A 16183-nucleotide genomic window follows, 5' to 3' on the forward strand; every position below is an offset into this window, starting at 1 on the left:
GCTGTACTTCAGTATTATTCTCTTAAATGCTCCATTGTGCTGCAAATCTCTGACTATGTCACTAAACTGCCAGCTTATCTGACATTCAGTACTGGATGAGCAGAAGCTTCATCCCATTAAATAGTGGGAAGACTGAAGCCAATACTTTCAGTCCCTGCATCAGACACCATTCTGTAGCTAATGATTCCTTCCCTTTTTCCCAAGCAACTGTCAGAAATTGATTCAGTCTGTCACACTTCTGGTGTCAACATTTGATCTCAACTTGAGCTTCTGACCTCATCTTCAAGACAACACCAACACTGGCAACTTACACCAAACTTGGCCACCTCCTATCTCAACTCATCTGCTGAAAACCCACTCATGCACGTTTCTTTCAGAATTCACCATTCCCTCATGCTGACAAGTGTAGCTTTTGTAATATTGTTGGATATTTTCCTCCATTCAGTACCTGTATGATTGTAGACGACATCTGTGATGCAGAGCACGTTCCACTCCTTTTTCAACTTCTCCACTAGCCTCGCAACATCATTCCAAGTATAAACCTTGTCAGTCCGAGAAAAATCAGGGTTTAGTTCCAACTGGTCTGCTAAGGAGTAGCATGATCGCGACAATCCAAGAGTTTGTAATGGAGTAAGATGTATCATATTATAGCCTATTAAGAAGAACAAATACATTTTATTGTTAATTTGTGTTCAAATAAATTAATGCAGCTTAAGCCAGTAATACAGATTTTATAACTATAACCAAAATTTGATATTGAGTAAAGTTTTCTAACTTGCAAGTTTGCTTGTCCCCAGATAAGTAAACAGTTTGCACTTGGATAGCTTTATAACCTTTGACACCAAAAGGATAACCCAAAATGCTTCATAGGTTTAACTGCTGTTCCAAGCAAAGCTGACAAGCCTATCTCACAGACAAACAATACAGTTAAATCTTTCGACACCATACAAGATGAGACTTATTTATTTCAATGGTACTGTTAATTAAAGATGAATGCTACTCACATTTTATAAAACAAGTGCCATTGCACATTTACTTCCATTGTAGCAAATAAGCAGATGGAACTTGTTCTCGGAAAAGATGTCCTTGCTCTCAAACTTTACGGTGTATTAGTTTAGAATATATTATTTTTGATTATATGCAACAGTGCATCCTGAATAGAGTTTCTGATTCAGAGCCAAAGTTCCCGGAACTGAATTTGAAACAAAAAATGTATTGGAGAAACTCAGCAGGTCTGGCAGCATCTGCAGAGATAGAAAGAGTTAACGTTTCAAGTTCAGTATGACTCTTCAGTGGATCTCAAAATTTCAGTTCCTTTATCCAATTTAATTGTAATTAATGATTTTGAAATGCAAACTAATTCTTCAAATGGTTTAACAAAAAAAACTGTATTCACTTCAAAAGAATTTTCATGCAGTTAGAACATTAAGTCATTGAAAGACAGTCGCTGCTTGACTCCAGAAATTTTAGCAAGAGGGCAAATGTTATTGGTAAGGAGTGAGCCAAGTCTTGTCTGTCTATGACCAAACTGGTAAAATAAGTATGGTGCAGCTGCATCACCAGAACACCACCAGGATTTGGAGTGTTAGGTTATATGGAAAGATTTCATAATCTTGGTTTACCTCTGCATTGAGAAGGTTGACAAGTTATACAGTAATTGAACTTTACTCTATCAGACCCGACTAGCAAATAGCAAACTGAAATGTCCTTGCTAATTTTAATTTAATTTTAATTTTAACCACTGTTGGAGGAGTCTTTAATTGTCTAGACACTAAGCCCTGGAATACCTTTCCTACATTTCACCATCTCACTTTCCTCCTTTAAGGCATCTTTAAAACCTGACTTTTTGACAAAGCTTTTCATGATTTGTCACGATAACATTTGTGGCTCAGTGTAATAAGTTGTTTTATGACGTTCTTACAAAGTGCCTTGGAATGTCATATTACATTAATGGGGCTTTATAAACAGGTCTTAGACGTAAACCTTATTTGGAAGGAAGCCACCAGAGACATACACTTGTCGAGCCTACATCAGCAAGCTTGTAAGATCAATGCAAGGAGAAGACTATTTGTGTCAACAGCTAACCTTGCTTAATAATATGGAAAACAGCTTATTTAGAGGAACAAAACTACTATAAAAATAGGGATGTGTATATGCAAAACCGAAGATGGCTGAACAATTTAAAGGATAAGTTTTGAGAATGCGCACACCTAAGAGGGCTCCCAGTACATTTGGAAATCCATAGTGGACTGCCACGAGGTAAAATCTAATTAGTCTTCAAGAAAAAAGTGTGGCACTGTGCTCAGTGCTGCTGCCTTACAGCGCCAGAGACCCAGGTTTGATTCCAACCTTGGGCGACTGTCTGTGTGAAGTTTGCACATTCTTGCCATGTCTGCGCTAGTTTCCATCAGGTGCTCAGGTTTTCTTCCATGGCCAAAGGTCGCCAGGGTAGGTGCTAAATTGGCCATAGTGTCTGGGGACATGCTGGCGAGGTAGATTAGCCATGATGAACACAGGGTTATTGGGGGCTGGGGGCTGGATCCTCTTTGGAGGAGACTTGATGAGCCAAATGGCTATTCCTGCTCTGAAAAGGTCTTTTTGAAAATAGGTTGCATCAATGCTTAAATTTTAACAGTATTGTTATCAGTTCATGTCCACACAATTTGCTATTTAAAAGCTACTTGGCCCAGAATCTCAGTAGTTATTATGGCAGCACTAACCTTTCAATTGTGACAGTATTAATGTTAATCGTATTTAAGTATGAAGCCATTTCTAATTGTTGCAGCTTGAATTCTAAGTGATCAACATTCCACAGCTCAGTAATATTCTAATCATGCAAGCATTTTAGATTTGCTTTTGTATGCATGCTCTCAGATCAGCTTGACTCCAGCATTTTGAACATAATTTAGCTTTTACTCCTATTGCATGCCAACATTTGTAGCTCATGTTGGAGAGAGTTTCATCTTCAGCACCCATCATCCATATTTTATCTAAACTACAGCATGCACAATTTTTGGAAATCTATAAACGCAACTGTCAATTGTATTCTGATAGGAAAGGATGCTCCAGATGCAATGGAACCATTCTTTCCGGGAGAAAAATGTTAGCCAAAATTGTTCAGTTATGTTTATTACGTGAAATGGGCTGGATTGTTCAAAGTAGCTAAGAAACAACTCTGCTTACATAAATGTGGGGCCTAGATCATATTCAAAGCAAATGATGAGCCTTCCCATTGATGTCAGTTATGTTGGCAGCGTCAACGTTGCTCTCAAATATCGACTATTCTTCTAACCTTATAACATTACCTTATAAGGTATTAACAGTGTCATCGACAATTATTCCTTTGAAACTTTCAAAGGGAGTAAAACAAAGTCAAATAGTGTTTTAGTGCCAAATAGTCATGCAACTGTTAATAAATGGAGCTAGGTGAGAACATTCACTTCTTTTGTTTTGGAGGTAATGATTAGTAATTTTTTTTTAAAGAAAAGCATTTCAGTCAATATATTAAATTGCACAGTTGAAGGTCACCAGACAGTATGAAGCAACATTCTGGGGAAACAGAAATGTATTGAGCGAGTGAACTATTGATCCCAATTGCAAAGAAAGCTCAACCACTGACTCTTAAATTGTGCTAGTCAGATTAGCTGTTTATGCCAACAATTCCAGTATCATGTGCACAGCCTCTGAAATGAAGAACTGCTGACAATATGAACTTGTCTTTTTTTGTAAAAATTCATCATCTTGTTTCATACCTAAACCAGTTATGGTTATCCTTCAGGCATAAGAATTAAGTTACTTCAGTAGCTTTGAGTCAAGTAGGAGCAACAAACAGGAAAAGTTTGTATTATTACAGTTATTACATTTAGAGTCAACCTTTGGCTATTCTATGGGTGAAATTTTCCCAAGCCTGAATGACATTGATAATGACAAGTCAGTTGGAAAAATATTGTAAGAATGGAAAAATAAGATTCTGGACTTCAACAGAAAAAAAAAGTCTAATTAGTGAGCAGCAAGCAGCCTATTTACATGCGTTAACATCGCTTATTGTCTAATGTCACTTCATTTAGATGCAATTCGGATCTGCCCAGGAAGTAGAGTGAGCTTGGATGGAAGCAATTCAAGACATTATAGTGAAAGCTGTTATCCCCAACTGCTAGGTAACAAAGTGTGGAGCTGGATGAACACAGCAGGCCATGCAGCATCTTAGGAGCACAAAAGCTGATATTTCAGGCCATGACCCTTCATCAAAAAAGGGGGATCGGGAGAGGGTATTGAAATAAGTAGGAAAGAGAGGGGGAGGCAGACCGAAGATGGATAAAGAAGATGGGTGGAGAGGAGACAGACAAGTTAAAGGGGCGGGATTGGAGCTTGTAGAGGAGAGTATAGGTGGGGAGATAGGGAGGGGATAGGTCAGTCCAGGGGGGACAGGCAGGTCAAGGGGGCAGGATGAGGTTAGTAGGTAGGACATGGAAGTGCGGCTTGAGGCGGGAGGAGGGGATAGGTGAGAGGAATAACAGGTTAGGGAGGCGGGGACGAGCTGGGCTGATTTTGGGATGCAGTGGGGCGGGGAGATTTTGAAGCTGGTCAAATCCACATTGCTATCACTGGGCTGCAGGGTTCCCAAGTGGAACATGCAACCTTCGGGTGGCATCGTTGTGGCATTGCAGGAGGCCTGGGATGGACATGTCATCAAAGGAATGCGAGGGGGAGTTGAAATGGTTCACACTGGGAGGTGCCTTGGGAACCCTGCAGCCCAAATGGTATCAATATGGATTTCACAAGCTTCAAAAATCTCCTCCCCACCACTGCATACCAAAACCAGCCCTGCTCGTCCCCGCCTCCCTAACCTGTTCTTCTTCTCATCCCATCTGAAGGCAAACCTCCATTTCCAACCTACTAACCTCATCCCACCCCCTTGACCCGTCCGTCCTCCCCGGGCTGACCTATCCCCTCCCTAACTCCCCACCTACACTCATCTTACTGGCTCCATCCCCACCCCTTTAACTTGTCTGTCTCCTTTCCAGCTATCGTCTCCTCTATCCATCTTCGATCCGCCTCCCCTTCTCTCCCTATTTATTTCAGAGCCCTCTCCTCATCCGCCTTTTCTGATGAAGCGTCTAGGCCCAAAATGTCAGCTTTTCTGTTCCTAAGATGCTGCTTAGCCTGTGTTCATCCAGCTTCACACTGTTATCACAGATTCTCCAGCATCTGCAGTTCCCATTATTCAGCAGTTGTAGCTATTTGTCTCTTTTCCAAGTATCCATCTTGGCCAATAGTTCTCAACCCTTCAGGGCACACTCCATGGGGCAACAACCGTCTGCATTCTTCATCCACAGGGGCTGGCATTAGAAAAACACTTGCCTCACTACATCAACAGGATTTAATTTACCACTTCAATTCTGGAGGTCGCTAATGCTTTTCATTACAATATTGCTACCAAGCTACTTTGCACACAGGGATAAGGCAGCCATGCGTCTGGTTGCATCTTAGGGTTCTTGGCTAACTTATTTTTTAAGCACCCGATCACTCTACTTTCTTGGATGCTCACAGCATCTCAGTTTTGCCTTGGCTCTTTAGGCTCATCTTGTTCAAAACCTAGAGCCACACAGCACTCCTAATTTTTTTTTTAAATTTGTGGGATGTGGGTGTCATTGGCTGGGCCAGCATTTTAGCCCATCCCCAACTGTCCAAAGGTCAGTTAAGAGTCAACCACATTGTTGTGGGATTGAAGTGACATGTCAGCCAGAGCATACGCAGAGGGCAGACTTCTCTCCCTAACTAACACTATAAACCAGATGTGTTTTTTCTGACAATGTTTTTGTGATCGTTAAACACATTTCCAGACTACTAAATTCAAATTCCACCACCTGCCACGGTAGATTCAAACCCAAGTTCCTCGAGCATTACCTGGTCTCTGGATTAATAGTCTAGTGATAACGTCACTATGTCATTGCCTTCCTTCAAGCACAGACAGGAGGAGACATAGAAACTAGGAACAGGAGTAGACCATTTGGCCTTTTGAGCCTGCCACTCAATGCTCTATTCCTTGATCTCTCTGCAGGAGTTCCTCAGTGAAGGGTCCCAGGTCCAACCATAATCAGCTAATCTTCCTTCCACCATAAGGTCAGAAGCGTGGCTATTTGCCAATGATTGCACAATGTTTGTGTTTTCATGAATGGTGCAATCATTGTACATTTTCAGACACTGAAGCAATCCATGTACAAAATGGAACATGGCCTAGACAATATCCAGACTTGGTGTGAAGAGTGGCAAGTAACATTCATGCCACATAAACACCAAGGAATGGCCATCTCCAGTATGAGACAAAGAATCCAAGCACTGTCTTTTGACATTTGACAGCATCACCACCGAATACCCAATTAACATCCCACTTTTATCCTGTACCTTTCAATCCCTTTAGACCCAAGAACCCTCTCTACTTCTTGAAATACATTCAACACTTGGTCCCTAAATGCTCTATGATGTTCTATATATCCTAAGGTGATACAGCATAAATGAAAATCCATACTAAAAAAAACGATCGTACGTGTTACATCAAGACAGACATTACTGGAACAGCATGATAGTGCAGCTTATTCCTGACAAATGGGGTCCAATCTGTAGTATTTACTGATATTTGCAGTTACTGATTAAGAAGGGTATTCTAGTGAGAACCATAATGGGCATTAGTATAACCACAGCAGTTTCACACTAACTTGAACCCCAGCACCCGTTGTATTTGCAGACGGCTGTATAAAGTTATACTGGAAGTGCAGATATCCAAAGTTAACTACCTCTCCTCTTAGCGTAATGTTAGGGAATTGTTTATTTCTTCATGGAAGATGGAGCATCTCAATGTAAGCATTGCCCATTTCTCATTGCCCTGGAGAAGACGAACAACTGCCGCGCGTGTGATATTGGTACACGTACATCTTAGAAAAAAGTTCCAATATGATGGGCAGGAGACAAAGCAGCGATTTGGCCCCTGTTTTTCCCCATTAGGCTGATGTTGTAGGTTTAGAAGATGCTGTCAAAGAAGCATTGATGAATTGCTGCAGTACACATAGCTGCTTCTGTGAACTGGCACCCAAGGAAGTTTAACATTGTTGGTGGAGTGTACTTTTAAAAATTTTACAGCATGTCAAGCTTCTCATTCAAGAAATGGACAGTATTCCAATTTAAATCATGACAACGATAGGTGAAGGAATAGATACTGATGAGGAAATGGTGAGGCTACAGAAGAAATTAGACTAAGAGAATGCACAAACAATTGGCAGATGGAATACCAATGTGGGAAAGTGTGACATTCCGCACTTTGAATCTGAGACAGTGGAACACGGAATTCCTAACATTTCAAAGTAGGGTTCCTCCACAAATCCACAATTTCAGTTATTTTTGTCTCTTTCCTTTAAAATTATGTCTGATCTTCTCAAAATTGTGACATAAAAGTTAACTTCTATGGCGTAAACTACTATTTTAAACAGAAATACAGAAGTGGCACTAATTCATTTTCCCTTAGCTTTAAACTTGAGTTAGCATTTGTTATTAGTGACGGTCTAAGATCAACAGTATAGGATTACAAAGCGGAAATAATGAGTAAAAAAAAATCCAAGAAAATATGCTTTGAAAACCCATGTATCATAGAAGGCAAAGAAGAGTGGAAGGCAATAAATTGAATGAGGAACAAGAGATATCTCGTGCTTTCAAAAAAAAAGTGATTTTAGTTTGTAAAAAGTAAAAGATTTCAAGGGAAACTATGAACAAATAGAATGATGCTGTTAGTAGTTTTGGAGAACTGAAAGAAAAATTCAGAAAGTCACTGACCACAACCGCACGGTGTCAATGGAAACTTGTAAAGTACACAGTGTCCGTGAAGGCATTTTAGAACTTAATGAGTTAAGGTATTTGGAGAACACAGAATGTGGAGGGGAGGTGAAAAACAGGTGTCAAGACAGCACACACATTTAGGATCTCTTGTCAGAAGGGGATGGTTTCATCCCCGTATCCTATAGAGTATAACAAATCAAGTTCTGAGAAAAATTTGTAAACGTGAAAATGGTTTTCAGTTTTGAGTTATTTGTTGATATTGCAACACGTTATGCTCTGTTATCTAATTATTTATACAGATATACAAAACCCAAGCTGCTTGATATTTTTCACAATATTACAAGGTTTATAACTGATACATTTGTCAGTTCCCATTACCTGATTGCCTAGCAATGTTCAACCGGGCCTCCCATTCATCCAACGGTCCCAAACATTTGGACAAGAACGTCTGGGCACAAATACAATCCAGTGGCAGAACTTGATTGTCATGTCCAACACGTAGAATAGGGTCCACAACGATAAAGCCTGCACCAATCCTTTGATTATTTCTTAAGACAAGAAGATATAAAGTAAGGCCTTTCAGGTTTCCCTTAAGTGTTTGTTGTTATTATTGCTGATAAGTTCTACTGAAAGACAAATACATTTGCATCTTTCCACTTATAATTCACCACCCGACCTCTCATCACATAGTACCCTCCATATCACACACTTGAAGTAGAATGGTATTTCTCAAAAAAGGCTTTGGGCAGGTGAAGCAGAAGGATCTATCAACATGCCACTGCAGTGCAGTTCCTTTTTGCAATTTATCAAGACCATGCACTTTAAATGTTACTTGGTAATGGCCACCATTAATTTAAAAACACATTTATTCTCTTTCCTCAGCATGCTCGGAATAAAATTCCTTCACTCTAATGCCTGCAGGTTGTGACAGGTTAAGACCCAGAACTAGAAATAGTTATAATATTAGAAAAAAGTGAGCTTAAATGTCAGTCAAAGGTGAAATGAATTTCCAGTTGGAATCTTCTTAGCTTAGGTTATCTCAACTGAAAGATTCACAATAGAATCAAATGCAATATCATTCTTCCCTAAAAAGTGAATATAATTTCAGAAAGGCAATCAAGAATTAATTTCATAGGAATTGACTTCAAATTGGCAATTGTATCAAATGCCAAATCATATGCCTAACACTTCCTCAGTGAGGAATGCAGTTGTAGATATATCCTGTCCAAAGGGAGGCCCAATTGGAAAAAGGTAAAAAAGTGACAAATTGATCTAATACTGCCTACACCATGTGAAAACATTTTTTTTTTAAAAATCCAGTCATTTCAGGAAGTTACATTCCCTCTGGCATAAATGTATTTGTTGTCTCTCCATTTGACCCCAGCAATCTATATGGTGCCGTTAGGAAAGGAATGCAGAGATTTTGGTCCAATTACTATTAAGGAATGCCATCCTGATTTGGAAGTGCATTGCCAATGTGAAATGAAGGGGAACTTGCAGATGGCAATGTTTCCACACATCAACTCCATTGCCCTATGTGGTAGAGGTCACAGATTTGGAACATGCTGTTGATATGTCCTGTATGTGTTGCTACTATACACCTTGTATATAACACACAATGCTGCCACTGTGCATTGGTAGTGGAAGGAGTAAATGTTTAAGGTGGTGGATAGGGTGCCAAACAGGTTACTTATCTTAGTTGGTGTCGGTGAAGCTGCACTAACAGATCATTCCATCATATGGTTTGCAGATGGTGATCAGGCTTTAGGGAGTTGGGTGGTGGGTTAGTTGCTATAGAACTTGTAGTCTGTCTGCTGTGATATCCAAAGTATTTATGGCTGGTCTAGCTCAGTTTCTGGTCAATAGTGATTCCAATAATTTTGATTCAGCAGATTCAGTAATGGTCCTTGCATAGAAATCAAGGGGAGATGATTAGATTCTCAGTTGTTAGAGGTGTCCATTTTGATAAAGACAGCAAGAACCTTGCATCTACTTTTTTTTAAGCAAAGCATTTGGGAACATAGAGCAAGGAATAGTAAAGTTGTTGGTAAAATAAAGAGAGAGTGTTAGTAAAAACAAGACTCATCCTACATTTAAAAAATAGATTTGGTGGGTGGCACATTTGCTACCTAGTGTGCAACAGTGTTTTTCAGGCAGGAAGGATTCCAGCTTGGGCATGCTGAGGTAGCTGAATTCCAACACTGTGGTAGTCAATTTACTCTGAAAGATCTGAACAACCCTTTGCTCAGTAATGGAAAACAAACCCAGCTAACTTTCTTGCTCCTTTGCAATCCAACACATCCTGGAAGATATGCATGCTTAAGGATGTCAAGCAAAGATACCATAGGTTCAACTGCACCGATTTCTAGTTAATTAGTCTGCAATCACTCACTGCTTGCATCCCACATGTGGCATATGGAGAGGTTTCCAGAAAGTGGCTGCTTTTTGTTTTTGAACCATAGCCCAAAATGGTTCAACATATTTATGACAGAATATTGGAGAAGCAAAAGTAAAATATTGTGGAAATATTTTAAGAGTACTCTTTTTTCTTAAGATTAGGAAAGTTTTCATTTAAGCTCACCTAGAGCCATAATAAAATTGAAAGGATCCAGACATCTGCAAATTAACTGCACAGTATTTATCTGAGTCATCGCCTCCTACTGGATTGTGCCACTGCAATGTCTGAAAGTGATGGCGTTCAAAACTATCTGAAGCAGCTGGATAGTTGATGTTCACATTAACATCCTTCCCTTGTAAAGATGGACCAAGACGAAACTGCAATTCATATCCTGAAAAACGAGAACAGAAAAATAGAGAAAACAATTTTACTTTAGTTGAAAGTGAATGACATCAGCTGAACGACAATAGCAAAACTATCTTTTACAGGGAAATATATACCAATCACACCAGTTGGCAAACAATTCTGAAAAAATCTGCCCAATTCAATTTCTGGTCAGTGGTAAACCCCAGTTCTTTTGATAGTGGAGGATTTAGCAATGGTCTTTCCACTTCTCGCTAAGGGAGATTATTAGATCTTCTTTTGTCAGAGATGGCCACTCTGCACTTACATGTGTTTAGCAAATTAAGTATTGTTCTGAAAGTTTCTGAAGCAGAAATACTAGTAAGTAAGTTTTAGCTGTGGAACATCAATTGAGCAGAAACTTTTCTTTATTCAAGGTAACAAAATAAATCCTGACTGGAAAAGAAATAAGCTCACAATTAAATAGCACACATCAATAAGCTTTGTACTGTTAGGAAGGAGAGATCACCTCTGAAGTGAAACATAGCCTGGATAACTATATAGTTTGAAGATTTTGGAGAAGCATGGGAATTTAGTGCAGAGGGATGAGAGATGTTTTTTGCTTGATTCTTTTGGGTTCATAGTTTGTATGGTCTTTTAACAAAATATCAGGGGTCCAACACAAAGCAAAGAATGGTCACCTAGTTCAGTGGCTGATAATTTGACTGTTACAAGTTGCTTTCAGATTGAAGATAAATGGGAGAATTATTAACAGATTACAATCTTTAAAAAAATTCAGTAGGAAAATAAAAAACAAAATGAATGTAACAAAATAGAGATGTAGCACAAGGTGATGTGTTACATTTGCAAGGTGTGGGAGCTGGCAGATCTCACTGTGGTTCAGCGACCAAACTGGACAAAGTGTTGGTTACTCAGGCTGGAGTCCGAACTTCAAAAACAATGACACATCAGGGCAGGGAGAGAAAAAAGAAGCTATTTCGATGCTGTGTCTCAAGATGCAGACACACCTCTTAGATCAACTGCCTCTAATTCATTCAGTGGTCAGGGACAGGAGGATGTAAGTGCATGCAAGGCAGGGAGATAGATCCAAAAAGTATTTCTGAAAGAGCCGCAGGCTTTGAGTTTGTCTAACGTGTTTGAGATTTTTGCACCCTGTGTAGACAGGAGTGGTGACTTAGGGAGGACGAATGAACTGACTACAGCACTGTGGTACATGGAGCCATTCACAAGGGGTGGAAACAGAAGAGAAAAAAGTGTAGTTGTTATCAGGAATAATATAGTCAGGGGAAAGCACTGTACTCTGTGGTTAGGATCGAGAGCCCCAGATGCTGCTTTGCTTGCCTGGTGCCCAAGTTCAGGATATCCCATCTGGGCTACAGAGAAACGTGGAGTGGTAGGGGAAAAAAAAGCAGTTGCCATGGCTCACGTAGGTACCAATGATATAGGAAAGAGGTTCTGCTGAGGGAAGATGAGCAGCTAGGGGCTAAATCAGAACCAAATAGAGATAATTTCTACATGACTAACTGAGCCACGAGCTAACTGGCACAGGGTCAACAATATTAAGGAGGTAAACATATGGCTCAAAGATTGGGGAAAGATTCAAGTTCAGAGGATATTGGCACGAATACTGGGGAAGGAGGGAGCTGTTCTGATGGGACAGGCACTACTTAATCATGCTGGGATTGGAGAACTAGTAAATCACGTAAACAGGACTGTAGATGGGGCGTTAAACTAAATAGTGGATGCAAGAGCATACTGAGGGGGGGGGGCGCACAGGGGAGGGTGTTCAATCACACAGAATTTTAAAAAGAAAATCAAAAGGTAAGGAGAAGGTAAGATTGCAGGTTAGAGATGGGTTTGTTATCAGGCGGTATAAAGGTTATATTGTACCAAGGAACCATAGACGTGGGAAGAAACTTGATAACAAAACAAACTTAAAGGCTTTGTATCTTAATACACGAAACATTCAGTATAAAAAGGTAGATGAGCTGACAGTGCAAATCAAGGTAAATAAACATGATCTCATAGCCACGATGGAAATGTGGTTACAAGGGGATCAAAACAAAACAGAGAACTTAACATTGAAGGAGGAAGGGTCACCAAACCTGAAATATTAACTGTTTTTCCTTTTACAGATGCTGCCAGAAACACAGCAATGTGGTTGACTCTGAACTGCTCTGTGGGCAATAAATGCTGCCTAGCCAGTGACGTCATCATCCCATGCATGAATTTAAAAAAAAGATTCAGAATCCAGCAAAAGGAGGATTAAAGAGATAATAAAGACAGAGAAAATAAGCCACAAGGGGAAACTAATAAGCAAACAAAAAATTGATAAGAGTTTTTTTAAATATATAAAAAGGAAGAGAGAGGTCAAAGTGGACATAGGCCCCTTAGAAATAAATCAGGGACGTAGTTTTGGGGAATGGGGAAACAGCAAAGGAGTCAAGTAGATATTTTATTTTAGTCCTTATGGTGGAAAATACTTTGAATAGTAAAAGATGAGGGGGAGGAATAACTAAACAAGTAGCATAAGACAAACTAATGGGTCTAAAGGGAGATAACTCCCCTGGCCCTGATGGTTTGGTTCCCAGGATCCTAAAAGAGATAGCCACAGAGACATTGGATGCATTAGTTGTAATTTTCCAAAAAAGTAAAACAGTTGGACTCTAGAAAAGTACCAAAGATTTCTGAAGTGTCTGGGTGGTACACTGCTGCCTCACTGCACCCGGACGCAGGTTTGATTCCAGCCTTGGGTGATTGTGTGGAGTTTGCATGCTCTTTCATATCTGCATGGGTTTCCTCCGGGTGCTCTAGTTTCCTTATACAGTCCAAGGATATGCTGGTTAGGTGGGGGTTATGCTAAATTGCCCCGTAGTGCAGGCAAGGTAGATTAGTCACGGTAAATGTGGTGTTAAAGGGAATAGGATGGGACTCAGACATATTTAAACTTATTAGCTTTGACACAGTGAACAAAGAAAAACACATTAACTGATGTTGTGAAGAAAAAAAAAACACCAGGAAACACTCATGATAATTATGTTAATGCAGACTTAAGGGAGCGATAGGACATGCCAAGTATAATGGTTTCAGACGCTGGAGAATCTGAGATGACAAGGTGTAGAGCTGGATGAACACAGCAGGCCAAGCAACATCAAAGGAGCAGGAAAGCTGACGCTTCAGGTCTAGACCCTTCTTCAGAAATGGGGGGGGGGGGCGCGCGGTGGAGGCAGATAGAAGATGGATAGAGGAGAAGACAGGTGGAGAGGAAACAGAAATTTGAAGAAGGATCTAGACCCAAAGCGTCGGCTTTTCTGCTCCTCTAATGCTGCTTTGCCTGCTGTGTTCACCTAGCTCTACACCTTGTTATCCAAGTATAATGACGATTTTTTTTCATATCTATCTGGATCTGATATGGAACGCATTAGAAAAAAAAATTGCTGAGTCATGAAGACCATGAGAATAAACTGTCTCTGAAAAGATTAGGGGGGTTAAAATAGCCATGGTATGTCTGTATCTGGTGCTGGGATTTAATGCCAGAAAACATCTTCAGATACACTTTGGTCTGACTGAGTCCATTGACAATCCAAATATCACGTTCTTATTTATCATTAAAGCATCAACCAGAAATGCAAGGTTAGTGAAGATTAATTAATCCAATCACTTTTGAAGTATAGCTTCCATATGTTTGAGAGAGGCATGATTTCCTCGAGGTCCATACCCAAGACATTCACTGCTAATCTTGAACTTAAACATTTTCATTTCCCCTTCTGACATTTTATTTCTACTCACAAATGAAACAATATTGAACATATTTACAACAGCAGTTACATGACATGCAAGAAATAGTCCAAATCTGCAGAGTAGCCCTAAAATTATGTTCACGCCAAAAGGAGGAACGGTGACCGTGAAGTTTTGTTAAAGAGGTACATGATGTTCCACACTTGAAAAGTGAAAAGACCGAAATATTTGAGGTGGGAATTCAAATTCAAGGAAACTCAATGGAGTCTGGTGGCTGAAAGCACATCTAACAATAATGAATAAAGAACAGCCGGAGGTACTGAGAATTCCGGTGATGCAATGACAGAAGATAATGCAAAAATAGGGAAAGAGTAACATTATGAAGCACAAACATGAAAATGATCTTTTCAAGTCTGAAGCATCAGGGAACCAGATGCCAACATGTTAACATAGGTAAACACTCATGTAACTGCACATAAGAATAAGTAGTAGCTTACACAAGAGGACAGGAAAATAGACACTACATGGGGGCAGCTTGGAGGTTATGTTTCAAAAGTGGAAGTGTTGCAGATGAGAAATTGGAAACTCGAATTTAAGGTCAAAAACAGCAGAGGACGCGAACAGTTTAGTCCTGCCTCACTAAGTGAAAGAAAAAGGGATAAGAATCATGATGCTCGGTGATGATAACGGGTAGGTAATGTTACTGGCTGAATAGATTGCTACAGTTGGTGTTCAACTGCATTAAATTGTGACTGACTCAAGGACGTGCTGAAGAATGGAAGCCTGACAAAAAGTAATGGGGGAAAATGGCAAGTATACCTGGTGCAAACAAACATTCATTCAAAAGTTGATCTTGTGTCTATGGACTATTATAGAGGAATAGGAGGAGCTCAAGGAACAGGAAATAGCTCAAATATGAGTTGAGAGAGAAACCTTTGCTGGAGATCATGTGGCTACAATCAGATTAGTAAAAATAGAGCTATATTAAAAGATGCCCTACTGAACAGGGCAGAGGACAGATGCTGAAGGAGAATGGCAGTACTGAGGGTGTCAAGGCTACATGCTAGTTACAGATAACAGCTAATCCGAGAGTACAACCACAGGATTGCTTATGCCTTTTGCTAATGCAATTTTAGCAGAGACTGGAGTGCTTTAGTATGTGAGTTGAGAGAAATACTGACATTGAGTATGTCCCCTTCCAAATCAATAGCTTAAAGAACAGCTGGAGATTCAGTACATTTTAAAAAGGACAAGAAGTTGAGCAATGATTTTTGATGCATGATTGTGATGGCCCTTTTGAAGTAGAGAAGATCACATCCAAACAAAGGTGTAACCTACAATGTCAGTTAACTCTGTCACCAGGAAGGGAAGCAAAGGAATGGTGGGACGGGATCAAAGGCACAAAAAAAAAGGTCACAACAAAAAGAGTCTAAACATTAAAAAAAGGCTTGGAGGAAGAAATGCAAGGTAGAAGGTTAGGGAGAAGAGATGTGGCTTCTGGACAGTTATAGATATTTTGAAATTGACCTGTTTGTGGTGTGTTACAAAACATCTCTGGAGTAGTTGGCAAATAAACTCAGGCCTTCCGGCTCAGAGGTGAGAACATTATTAGATTGTGACTTTTGCACAATGTGGACTGCTGTATTCTCCTGTTTTCCTTAACACAGAATTACCAGTGTCATACTGGATTGTTAAATAGTATATATTTAATTGAAAATCTTAAAATAGATTTACTAAACATGCATACTAATAATCTGCAGCTACCGTGCAAATTACATATGCATCCTTAGACCAGCATGCTGCTACCTGGTCTTCTCACAACTGGTCATGTGGTGTCATCCTGGTCCTTAACTCATT

General features: G+C 39.8%; 1 protein-coding gene across 2 annotated transcripts in view; it reads right to left on the minus strand.

The window, feature by feature from the left end:
• agla (amylo-alpha-1, 6-glucosidase, 4-alpha-glucanotransferase a) overlaps positions 1 to 16183 on the minus strand; it is a 97570-nt gene that overhangs the window by 71895 nt on the left and 9492 nt on the right. For both annotated transcript variants that reach the window (XM_048539565.2, XM_048539566.2), the window contains exons 3-5: positions 10409 to 10616; positions 8206 to 8375; positions 449 to 652 (exon numbers count right to left, since the gene is read on the minus strand). In XM_048539565.2, coding sequence (XP_048395522.1) covers positions 449 to 652; positions 8206 to 8375; positions 10409 to 10616 — 582 coding nt within the window. The remainder of the gene's footprint in view (positions 1 to 448; positions 653 to 8205; positions 8376 to 10408; positions 10617 to 16183) is intronic.

Source organism: Stegostoma tigrinum, chromosome 8, assembly GCF_030684315.1.
Source record: "Stegostoma tigrinum isolate sSteTig4 chromosome 8, sSteTig4.hap1, whole genome shotgun sequence".
Classification (NCBI taxonomy): domain Eukaryota; kingdom Metazoa; phylum Chordata; class Chondrichthyes; order Orectolobiformes; family Stegostomatidae; genus Stegostoma; species Stegostoma tigrinum.